Source organism: Papio anubis, chromosome 10, assembly GCF_008728515.1.
Source record: "Papio anubis isolate 15944 chromosome 10, Panubis1.0, whole genome shotgun sequence".
NCBI lineage: Eukaryota > Metazoa > Chordata > Mammalia > Primates > Cercopithecidae > Papio > Papio anubis.
The window spans coordinates 89,346,255-89,359,157 of record NC_044985.1 but is presented as its reverse complement, the minus strand read 5'-3'; the positions used below and the strand labels follow the sequence as shown (position 1 = coordinate 89,359,157).

The window sequence follows — 12,903 nt, the reverse complement described above, 5'->3', positions numbered from 1 at the left end:
TGATACGACTGATCTAACGGAATCTGCACTGTTGGGCTGGGTGCAGTAGCTCATGCCTGTAATCCCAGCACTTTGGGAGGCCGAGGCAGGCGGATCACCTGAGGTCAGGAGTGCGAGACCAGCCCGGCCAACATAGTGAAACCCTGTCTCTACTAAAAATACAAAAAATTAGCCAGGCGTGGTGGCAGGCGCCTGTAATCCCAGCTACTTGGGAGGCTGAGGCAGGAGAATTGCTTGAACCTGGGAGGTGGAGGTTGCAGTGAGCTGAGAACGTGCCACTGCACTCCAGCCCAGGTGACAGTGTGAGACTCTGCCTCAAAAAAAAAAAAAAATAAATAAATAAAAATAAATAAATAAATAAAAAAGAATCTGCACTTTGTTTTTTAAGTTTTCTTGCCTCTCATCTCCTCACTTGCTCTTCTGTTTCTACTTTTTGTTTCTGATGATTGCAATACACTGGCAGGAGTTGAGGCTGGAGCTAGGACTTAACCATTAAACATGGGACAGTGGAACAGATGGACTCTAACAGGTTCCCAAACCTATTATTTTAAATGGTCAACAGCTAGATATAATCAATAACCTTCCTCAATAGTTATTTTCAGTTCAATAATCTTCTCAATATATATACCAATAATATGTAATACAGTCTGATAATACATACTCCAATAATATTCCTAAATACAGTTGACATTTATTGAGCCAAACACTGAAATGATTTTGTTTAATCCATGAATAAACCAGACAAGAGCAAGTATACTCATGTCCTCATTCTTTTTTCTTTTTTTTGAGACAGAGTCTTGCTCTGTCACCCAGGCTGGAGTGCAGTGGGACGATCTCGGTTCACTGCAAGCTCTGCCTCCTGGGTTCATGCCATTCTCCTGCCTCAGCCTCTCAAGTAGCTGGGACTACAGGCACCTGCCACCATGCCCAGCTAATTTTTCTTTTTTTTTTTTTTTTTCTTTTTTTGTATTTTTAGTAGAGACAGAGTTTCACTGTGTTAGCCAGGGTGGTCTCGATCTCCTGATCTCGTGATCCACCCGCCTTGGCCTCCCAAAGTGCTGGGATTACAGGCGTGAGCCACCGTGCCTGGCCTCATGTCCTCATTTTACAGTGAGAGATCAGGCTTTGAAAAACTAATACATTTGAACCAAGGCCCTGCAAAGATAAATCTACAGTCTCAGGTCTTTCTCACACTGAATGCACTTACAATTTCATGATTTTTACAATATATCCCGTATACACCTCTATTCTAATGGAACGTATTATATTGTAATGATTTGTTTATGAGATAGTTTAGGCTATCAGACTGAGTTCCTTGGGAGTCAGATTGCTTCTAAACTTCTTTGTATGCCTCTGAAATATAACAAATGCTCAATAAAAGCTTCCTGCAAAATTAGTGGATACATGCTGGAAAACCAAAGCTGCTTAACTGGAGCATTGAGGAGCTGTGTGCTGTTTGCCACTTTAATTTTATAGCTGCCATATATCAGTCATTAAGTAAGTATTTAGTAAGCAAATACTAAGTGCCTCTAAGTGCCTGGTATTACACCAGCTCATAGAAAGTGTTATTTTGCATAATTAAGTCTAAATGGACACACTATTTATGAATATTAGAGGAAAAAAACAAAAGGGGGCTGGGCGCGGTGGCTCATGTCTGTAATCCCAGCACTTCGGGAGGCCGAGGCGGGCGGATCACCTGAGGTCAGGAGTTTGAGACCAGCCTGGCCAACATGATGAAACCCTGTCGCTAGTAAAAATACAAAAAATTAGCCAGGCATGGTGGCAGACACCTGTAATCCCAGCTACTTGGGAGGCTGAGGCAGGAGAATCGCTTGAACCTGGGAGGTGGAAGTAACGGTGAGCTGAGATTGCGCCACTGCACTCCAGCCTGGGCAACAAAAGCGAAACTTCGTCTCCAAAAAAAAAAAAAAAAAGTGCTCTCTAAGATTCATCAAGAACAAACAGTTCCCCCACCCCCCCCCCCCTTTTTTTTTTTTTTTTTGAGATGGAGTTTCGCTCTTGTTGCCCAGGCTGTAGTGCAATGGCACAATCTTGGCTGACCGCAACCTGCACCTCCTGGGTTCAAGCGATTCTCCTGCCTCAGCCTCCCAAGTAGCTGGGATTACAGGCATGGGTCATCACGCCCAGTTAATTTTGTATTTTTAGTAGAGATGGGGTTTCTCCAGGTTGGTCAGTCTGGTCTCGAACTCCTGACCTCAGGTGATCCGCCCACCTTGGTCTCCCTCCCAAAGTGCTGGGATTACAGGCTTGAACCACCACACCCAACCGTAATTCCTTTTCTTCTTAGGGTTACCAGAGTGGTAAATCAAAGGATTTTCACAAACATGGTGTACCTTGTTATTAGTAAGATAAGTTCAGATGAACTGGAAAATGCAGACTAGATAATAGCAGACTAGATTAATAGCTAACTGAAGATCCCAAAGAGTGTTGATTAATGGAGGTCTCGAGTGATGTGATGCAGGGATTGTATCTGACACTGATCAACGATCTTATCAACGACATGGATGAGCTCACAATGATTAAACATGAGGATGGTACAATTTAGGAAGAATAACATATACATTGGAGTACAAAAATCGATACTTTAAAATATCTTTATTGGCTACAACAATAGGCTAAACCTAACAAGTAAATATTCAACTTGGGAAAGAGACTATCCCATATTTTAAAAAATTATTGTACCAATATAGGATTTTGTAAATTTATTGGGGAATCTCGTTTGATAGCAACTCAAGTGAAAACAAAAAAACAAAAAAAACCCCCAGACATTTAGTTAAAAAGTGCAATAGAAGCTAATAATGACAATGGACGTAAAAGCTTAGGTCACATTAATAAGTGCAAAGGATTAAAATCAAAGGATACCCAGAGTCCCACTGATTTCCGTGGTTTTCTGACCATATCTGAAATATGGTACCCAGTTCTGCAAGCCATGCCCAACAAAGGAATCATAAACTCAATAGACTTTAGTGTACATATACCCCAAATGGCTGCCAAGAGGGCTGAAGGTGTGAATTGTAATTTAAGAAGGGGCTAAAACAGCTGTGGGAGTTTATGCTGAAGAAATGATTATATAAGAAACTTCTCAAGGTCATTTGCTGTGTTTTCTATATCCTTCTTAAGGCCAGTGCTGAGCACAGAGCCCGACATGTGTTTATAGTTCATAAATGTTTGTTAGTGAAGGTGGTCATAGCAGTCACTTTAGATATCTAAAAGGCTGTTAATGAGGCTTAGATGCTGTGTCTGGGTAGCTCAACCCAAAATCCCTGGCAAAAGCTACAGGGAAACAGTGTTTGGGTGGGTAAAAAGTGAGCATTTCTACATCAACTAGAGTGATCTAAAAGAAAAAGGATGCCTCATGAATTTTGTCACTGAAGTATGCCAATGTGAGTTAGGTGACATTCATGAGGCAGTTCATGGAGAAGATGCCTCGATGAGTGGGACATGAGGCTTGACCACTGAAGGTCCTAGCCAACTTTAAGATACTATTAAACCAGTCGGGCGCAGTGGCTCATGCCCATAATCCTAGCCCTTTGGGAGGCCAAGGTGGGCAGATCACGAGGTCAGGAGTTCGAGAACAGCCTGGCCAACATGGTGAAACCCCGTCTCTACTAAAAATACAAAAAATTAGCTGGGTGTGGTGGTGCACATCTGTAATCCCAGCTACTCAGGAGGCTGAGGCAAGGGAATCGCTTGAACCCGGGAGGCGGAGGTTGCAGTGAGCCAAGATTGCGCCACTGCACTCCAGCCTGGGCAACAAGAGTGAAGCTCCATCTCAAGAAAAAAAAAGATTCTGTTAAACTATTCATTCATTCATTATTCCCAAAATATTTATTGAGGACAGACTGCCCCAGGAACTGAGGAGACAGGGTGAGCAAAGGCAGGATAGGTCCCAACCACCATGAAGCCTGAATCTGAGACCAGTGGTCTCCAAAATGGGCTGTATAAACCCCATTTGAGGGAGGAAGAAAATATCAGAACCACTACTTATAATTTGTTAAAGTCTCATTTTAAAATTAATTTCTCTATTTGGTATGTGTCTTATATGTAATATAGTAGTAGGGTAAATTAGTATATATCAGTTAGAAACAAATGCCCATATTTTTAGAGGTAAACATCCAAAAACTTTTTTTTTTTTTTTTTTTTTTACTGATAATGTGTGGAACCAAACCCATTAGGCAACCTCTAGAAATGAATGGCAAATTGTCACACAAACTAATGCAAAACTGCATTTGTGTTGTGTGCCACAAGTACCTTCTAGCCCCCTATTTGGGACTGTTTTGTCCTCATCCAGACATAAAGTTTTCATGTTCATACACTGTGGGAGCCCTTTCAATGCTGGCGTTGTGGTGGAAAACTAACACACTGTAAACCTGAGTAATTGTCAGGCTTTGAGGGCAGCATTTAACCCCTGCTATGTTCAAATCCTGGAAGAACCAGCACGGTGAAAATCCAGGCATGTGTCTCTTGTCCTGGTGGTAGAAATGTTTTATTTTAACCACTGTCGTTTACAGATGAATCTTTTATAAGGCAACTTTTTTTTTTTTCTAAGATGGGCTGAAGGTTCAGGACCAACCTTTGAGAAGCAAGTAGGTATGAGACCAAAGTTGCCTCTGTTAGAAAGCTAGTATGGGCCACGTACACATGATCTGTTCCTATAAGACAGAGATGTATGGACAAATAGGGTATGTTTCATATGGAGATAGAAAAAAACGCAAAATGTAAAATCATATTTAACCATCACAGATGCAAGGCCATTATTATAATCTTCCCTTTTACAAATAAGTAGGTGAGGATAAATTGCCTATGCTATTAAACAGCCTATTGAATTCCAGGATTATATCTCACGTTAAAACCCTCAGTCTCTTCCCCAACCCAAACCCTGCCCCGTCTCCCTCAGGATGGAGTCCAAACTCTTCAGCAAGGCTGGCCAACCTCTCTCCCCTGCCTTTGGTCAGCTCTGAGGCCATCCCATGTTCTCTCTTTCCATTTACCTCTCCCACCAGGTTTCTATTTTACTGAGAGTCTTTCAGTCCCCCTAACACATCATGCTTCCTCTCCCCTCTATTTTCACCTTTGCTGCCTGGCCCCAGCCAGTACCCTGCACTTACTCTTCAGTTGCACTTTCCACACTGTGTTCCACTGCATGTTTAGGTCTTCGCATTGCCATTGGATCCTAATCTCCATAATGAAGGCGGCATAATCATCTTCCTCCCAGTTCTCTGGTGAGTTCAGTACTGAACTCAGGCCCTGGCCCTTAGTGGATACTCAGTAAGTATTTGTTGAATTATATGCATGAAAATAAAAAAATGGCATCTTGGATAAGTCATGCAGCTCACGCAGGAGTATTTGGAAGTGGACTGGACCCATATCAGCTTCATCCCCAACCCCATGATTTAATCTGCTATTTCATGTTGGGAGCCCAGATGGATGCTTCTTTACTTGTCCAGGTACTAATTTCCTTAATATGGTTGGATCTGTGTTCCTGCCTAAATTTCATGTCTAATTGTAATCCCCAACGTTGGAGGTGGGGCCTGGTGGGAGGTGATTTGATCATGGGGGTGGATTTCCCCATTGGTACGGTTTTTGTAATAGTGAGTGAGTTCTCGTGAGATCTGGCCATTTAGAAGTGTGTAGCACCTCCCTCCTCTCTGTCTTGCTCCTGCTCCTGCCATGTAAGAACTGCCTGCTTCCCCTTTGCCTTCTGTCATGACAGAAAGTTTCTGGAGGCCTCCCAAGAAGCTGAGCTGATACCAGCATCATGCTTCCTGGACAGCCTGCAGAACTGTGAGCCAATCAAACCTCTTTTCTTTGTAAATTACCCAGTCACAGGTATCTTATTATAGCAGTGCGAGAATGGACTAATACATTCCTCAAGCAGGAAATGAGAGTGTGGGTCTATATCATAGTGTGGGGTAGGGAAAAGAAGACTGTAGAACAGAGAGATCTAGAATAAAGTCCTGATTCCATGCTGTGTGATCTTGGGCAAGTCACTCAACTTCTCTGGGCCTCAGTTTCTGCAATAATCATATGAGAAGGTCACTCTAGACAGTCTCTGAATTCTCTTGTTAGCTCTGAAATACTGTCACAGAAGGAACTTCAAAGCTGCAACTTTTCCATTCAATAACTGTTCTCTGTCACCAAGAGCTCACTCTTTAAGTTCTCACCTCTTAATCAATTCTCTTCTCATTGTAATTCTCCCTCTGGTCCTACTTAGCTACTAAAATTGTTCTCTCTAAATTAACTGATGACCTTTTAGTGGCCAAGTCTAAAGCGCTCTTTTTAGTCCTTATTCCACTGAGCTCTCTGAAGCATTTGAAAGCCTCATGTCTGTGATATCTGCGAAACATCTTTGTCTTTGTTTTAAGCTAAGGTTTTGGGCTGCTTCTTATACTCTCCTGTCTCTAACACCCCTCCTCAAATGAGGAGTCAAATGAGGACAAGCTCCTGTCCTCATTTACTACTGTAATCATCTCTAACTTTGTCTGTTAGTCTAACCATGTTCTTCTTTGTCTGCCATCAAGCTGGAAGAGCTGTTTTCCCAAAACACAAATCCATCAGCTCATTCCCCAATTATGACACTTTAGTGGCTCCCATTGTCCACTGATTGGCAAATACATCAAAACCCCTTACACGCTTGCTACCACTCATCATTCTAGAGTCCAGAAAAAATAACCCCTATTCAGGCATAACTTTGGAACCCTTCTTTTTTTCTTTTAAGACAGGATCTTTCTCTGTCACCCAGGATGGAGTGCAGTGGTATAATCAACAGGTCACTACAGCCTTGGACTTCTGGGCTCAAGCCATCCTCCCACCTCAGCTTCCTGAGTAGGTTGGACTACAGTTGCATACCACCACAACTGGATAATTAAAAAACAAAACTTTTGTAGAGGCTGGGCGTGGTGGCTCACGTCTGTAATCCCAGCATTTTGGGAAGCCGAGGTGGGCAGATCACCTGAAGTCAGGAGTTTGAGACCAGCATGGTCAACATGGCAAAACCACATCTCTACTAAAAATACAAAAAAATGAGTCCGGGTGGTAGCTCGTGCCTGTAGTCCCAGCTACTTGGGAGTGGAGACAAGAATTGCTTGAACCCTGAGGTGGAGGTTGCAGTGAGCTGACAACATGCCACTGCACTCCAGCCTGGGTGACAGAGTGAGACTCAAAAAAAAAAGAAAAGAAAAGAAAACATTTTGTAGAGATGGGGTCTTGCTATATTGCTCAGGCTGGTCTCCAACTCCTGGCCTCCAACTCCTGGCCTCAAGTAATTCCCCCTTACCCCAGACTCCCAAAAGTGCTGGGATTATACTGTGCCTTGCCTCAGAACCTTCGTTAACACAGATTTCTGGACAGCCACTATCAATCAATAAGTAGCAGCCTAAGATACAACCCATTAAATCACAAACTGACCCGAGCCTGCTTTGCAACCTTTTTCCTATCACTTTCCTTCCCATCCACACTCAGTGTCCGGGTGCTTCTTAGCTCCCCTACAGGCCTGCTCTTTCGGGCCACTTTGCCCTTGTACATGCTTAATTATTCTGCAAAGAAAACAATTCTCTTACTGCAATTGCTCCTGTCTTACCCTTCTAGAGCCAGTTCAAATATCACCTCTGTTTGGAGGACTTTCCTGACTAGCCTAGGCAGAGTTAGAAAAGAAAAACTTCTTTTCCTTCTATTCACAAGACATTGCAATGATCCATTTCTACATGTGTTGGTCCTCTACTCACTAGATTATGACCTCCTCTGGCCTGGGACTGTTTCTTAATCATCTCTCTATCTTCCCTAAAGCTTTCTACAGTAGTTAGAACACATTAGGTGTCAAATACATACTTACTAAATGAGTTAAGGACTGAAAAGATGAATGGGTGAATGGCATTGCCCTCTAATAGTACATATGGTAGGTTTAGAATTAGTAGGTTCCTGCTTATGGATACTACTAGGGAAACTGCCATAGCAACTCTTCTTAGACTTATCTGGGCACAGGCATATCAGAGAAGTTCAGAATTTCACTGAAAAAGGAGAGTAATAATAATAGTAACAATGATGATGATAATAGCTAACATTATTGAGTGCTTACTAAGTACCAGGACAAAATCAGCCTTCTTGAAGACTTGAAGAACAAGGAGCAGGGCAGTCTTTAAGTGTAATTAAATATAAGAGCAGGATAAAGATAATTCTGAGTATAATTCTGCTATCCAAAAATAGGACAGCAGTCTAAACTCTACTGAAAGCAGCTTTAGATCACTTTTAATATAAGGGGGTCAGAGCCAAAAGTAAGACTCTTTTACACATATATCTGGACTGGGCAGTCAACAATTTTTTTTTCTTGATATCATTTTATAGCGGCTGCAGTTAAGATTATCGTAAGAAGTTTATTTTCTGGTCACATCTACATAGATGAAAACTAGTTAGTATATACTTTCCTAAATAGTGTTGCAAAGATCTAGGGGAAACATATGCTTTAGGTGACAAAAATTTGGGGGATAATGCGTGCTGGTTATTGGATGAGTCCTCTTAGAAACTCAGAATGCATGTCAGCATATTGGGCATAAGAAGACTGCAATAAGAAAACCTATTCCGACCGAGCCCGGTGGCTCATGCCTCAAATCCCAGAACTTTGGGATGCCGAGGTGGGTGGATCACGAGGTTAGGAGTTCAAGACCAGCCTGGCCAAGATGGTGAAACCCTATCTCTACTAAAAATTCAAAAATTAGCTGGGCATGGTTGCAGGTGTCCATAATCCTAGCTACTCACTTGGGAGGGTGAAGCAGGAGAATCGCTTGAACCTAGGGGGCGGAGGTTGCAGTAAGCCGAGATCACACCACTGTACTCCAGCCTGGTCAATAAAGTGAGACTCTGTCTCGGAAAAAAAAAAAAAAAAAAAAAAAGGAAAGAAAACCTGTTCCTTGTGGCTTACCCTAGAATTCCTAGAATTCCCCATACATATTTGATTTGTGAATCTTTTTTTAAATAAAATGCCTCATATTTATTTCCATGGAATTAGTATTGGAAAATACTGGCTTGGGAGGTTCCTATAAACAGTCCCTCTGTGTTGGGATTCTAGCTGTGGAATATGCAAAGAGGATTGTTATGAAGACCTATCTAATTTAGGGAAGGTAAGATTGACTATGGTTTGGGCCAGAAGAGACTCATGCCTGGTGTTATTATTTATATGATAAAATTCAATCCACTATGAAGGTTGGGGAGAAAAATCCAACTCTTAATCAATTCTTTGAATTAGCAGTTTAGTTATTATGGCTATATCACAGTCATAAAAATTTATATTTTCATTTTGTCCCAAAGAAAAACTTGACCATCTTTCTTTAATATTATCAACCTGGAAGCCTGACAGTAAGGATTAAAAATTGCTCCTTCCTTCCCACTTGGTTATTGGAAAGGCTCTGAAAGGTAATCAGTCTTGTGAAGCTACACTTTACAGTCTGCATAAAAATGCCATGATTTCCCTTCCTCTCCCCAACCTAATTGAAAGTGCATAATATCACCCAGCTGGGGAAATGTAAATGGTAAACATATGCAATATATCATGCTATCACACAAAGGCTGGTTACTAATAGGGACTGGGTGGTTGTCAGAACCCTAAGAAGTCTGGAAAACAAGTCTTTTCTTCATATAGAATGAGAGCTCTCTGTGCCTGCTACCCTTCTACCCCACCTCCTCCCTCGTCAAGCTAGTCAGATTAGTCCAAGATCAGTCAACTCATTCCTTGCATGTGTAATTCTAAGGGTCACCTAACAATGTATATTGACTAAAACTCTCTTACATCAATCTTTCAAGACATGAAACATTTTACTTTTGGCAGGAGGTGGGGTTGAAAACATCTTGTTCTCTACCTACTTCAATTGTACTGACAGATGGTCCTATTATCCCTCTCCTTAGCTGCTAAACCTAAAGATCCGTGGCCTTGTCACCTCTTATCTTTCTCTACTTCATCAAACTCCTATTGCCAAGATTATCTCTTTTTCTACCTCTGATCATCCATGAATATCTATACAGGGTCACCTTTCCCTTGAGTACAAAATCCCCATCTTACTTTTCAAAGGCCCCTGCTCCTCTGCAGCTATCTGTAATTCCCACTTCAATTACACCTACTTGGAAGCTATCATTTTCTCTTTTCTGACTCTCCACCTCCATGTGCCATGCCGTCTTCCTGAATAAATCTTTTACATTTGGTCTCTTAGGAGAAAGGACAATATTTGTTCAAAGTTTTCATCATGAGATGTCTGTCACAATATTCCTTCAAAAATGGCTCCCTGTTGCATCATGAACTCTGCTACTACTATTCATTCATGCCACCTTATAATTGGCTATGGTTTTATTTTTGATGGTGGATATCTTACAGGTTGGTCAAAGAATGGCACTTGTCTAGGGTACTGAGTCATTTCAGTTTTCATCGATTGAAGGAGATATTTTTTATCGGTTTCAGCAGTAGAGATGATTTGAAACATACTAAATTAAAGCTATATTTATCTATCACTAAGTTTATTACCTGTCAGCTGGAGCCAGTGGATGGTATGGCTTGTTGACCTTGGCATAGAGACCCTCTAAGTGGTCTCTTTCTGGAGACAGTGGACGGCCATCCCGAGGGTAACCAAATGGTCCAGCTCGAGGGGGAGATGGAGATCTAAAGACATTTGCTGATGTGCATGGTTCCCGAAAGTGGTTCACTCTGGCATAATTGGGGTCCATTTCATCATCATCCATATCGTATACTGATCCAATTGCACCAGTAGCATAATCAAGAAGACCTCTTGCCTGCTTTTCCCTTAGCTCCTGATGTTTTGCTCCAATCCTGAAAAATACAGAACAGGTAGCAAAGATGTATGTGAGTTTCATATGATAATACAATGAAATACTCTCTTGAATTTATGTTAACTCTTCCTCGTCACTTAGCTGTCATTCTCCTGTTTACTCAAGATCACAGCATGCAGAAATGCCAACAGCATAAGAGGATTAATTTTATATATCTGATCTTTATTTGTTACAGGGTCTTTACTTTGATAGCAATGCTATGGGTACTTTGATATCTTGCCCACTGATGACTAGGCTGATAGTAGCTTCAAAGACTGATTTTCATTCACATTCCCTCCCCACAGAGAGCATGCGCTTGTGGGAAGAGTGCATCTTTGGTTCGATATTATAGAAGTCTTTCTTGGGACAGGGATGTATGTTAACAAACCCATCAAAATCCTGCAGTTTTTCTGACTTCACTAATTTAGTGGCCTAGAGTTCCAGTGTATTCTTCTAAAGAAAATAACTTATGAAAATTGATTTACATATGAAAAAGAAATACAGAGGCTTTCTGGTCACTAAAAGCAGTGGGATCAGGGATAATTTATAAGAGACTCTGAGTTTTTTGGTTATACAAATGGGGATTACTGTGTCTCATTATATAGGGGCTAGGGACAGAGTAAAATAGTGAAGAAATTAATAGGTTCCTGACAGAGATGAATTGGCACATATAAGTGAATTAAACACCATTACTGGCAGAACTCCACAGTGCTAAAGCCTTAAGTGATATTACAAAATGCTAGTGCTAATCAGTGCCACTGTGCAGTCTAGTGGGAATGGAAGCAGAAAAATATACTTAGGTGGATTCCAAATCCATCTGAATTTTGAGAATTTGACATTTAATCTGGAAAGTGTTAGATCAGCTCCCCTAAATTCTCAGTAATGTATTAAAATGGAAAGGTCACTATGGCCACTTACTGGACAATGGTGATCTTGGTGGTGTGAGGAGGTCTTCAGCACTAATAAGAAAAGAGTGTAAACCTTGTCACTGGACAAACAAGGGGCACCGTGTACAAGACGAGAGATAAGACAATGCTGGCTCAGGTAGCTAAAGAAAGTCAAGAAAAGATGGGACAAACTTAATGTCCTGGTCCCAGAGAATATAAGAGGGCTGTGGGCTAGAAGTGAATGATCTCTATATGACTGGAGACATACAGAAGGCCTGGATGAGTTAAAAAGCAACAACTGAAACCCATCAGTATCTTCCCCCATTCAAACAAAAACAGCTGTTTTGCACATGGAAGCTAGCTTTATTTTGCAAAACATCAAACCCTTTGTAAAAATCTTCAGAAGCCAGGATTTTCTGAGGTATTTTTCTCTTTTGGCCAAACAGCATTTTCGTTTTTTATTTTTTTGAGTAAGGAGGAGAAAAGAAATTGGGCAATTTCAATTGGGAAGCAAAACGCAAAAAACAAAACAAAAAAGAATAAGGCATGAGACCAAAACCAAAACCAAAACAAAACCCCAGCACCTTTCCTCAAGTTACAACAGATAAAAATAAATGCCAGGATATATTATTGCATATCTCTTTTGATTAGGCCAAACCTGTGCCCTACACATAAGTAATTAGAAGAATTTATATTTTTGCATACGGCAACTTGAATTTCCAAGGGATTCTGAATTAAGATGAAAGGAAGATTACACAGTAGGCTACCCGTTAAGGGGCCTTGCCTATTCCCTTTCAATGCATGTTAGTCCTAGATTCATGGATGTTTGTTTTGAGTAATTTTTGATATAGAAGATAACCTGCTCCCTTCTGCAACAAAACAATCTTTCCAGAGACAGTGCAGACTCGATTATCAGAGAATGCTTGCTGCACCCTGATGATAGGGATGGATTTCCATTGCAAATAGAGCAAAGGACATCAATACAGTTAGTGGGTAAGATTCTGTGTGGTTGCTATCCCTTATAAGTGAGATGCCTTCAAGAGAAATCATTCAGCAGAAAGATGAATATCTCACGGCTGTCTCATGGGGCTACACTTGTGTGCATTAATGGAAGAAGAAAATACTAAGCTTGATTTTTAAAAATCACAGAAATAGAACACTGGTATCTGTGTTCCTTATTTCATCACTT

General features: G+C 41.1%; 1 protein-coding gene across 15 annotated transcripts in view; it reads right to left on the bottom strand.

The window, feature by feature from the left end:
• PARD3B (par-3 family cell polarity regulator beta) overlaps positions 1-12,903 on the bottom strand; it is a 1,095,492-nt gene that overhangs the window by 173,013 nt on the left and 909,576 nt on the right. For all 15 annotated transcript variants that reach the window (XR_002516428.2, XR_002516429.2, XR_002516430.2 and 12 more), the window contains one exon: positions 10,526-10,828. Coding sequence is in view for 12 of the 15 variants with exons in the window: in XM_021924389.2 (XP_021780081.1) it covers positions 10,526-10,828 (303 nt within the window). In the remaining 3 variants the exon portion in view is untranslated. The remainder of the gene's footprint in view (positions 1-10,525; positions 10,829-12,903) is intronic.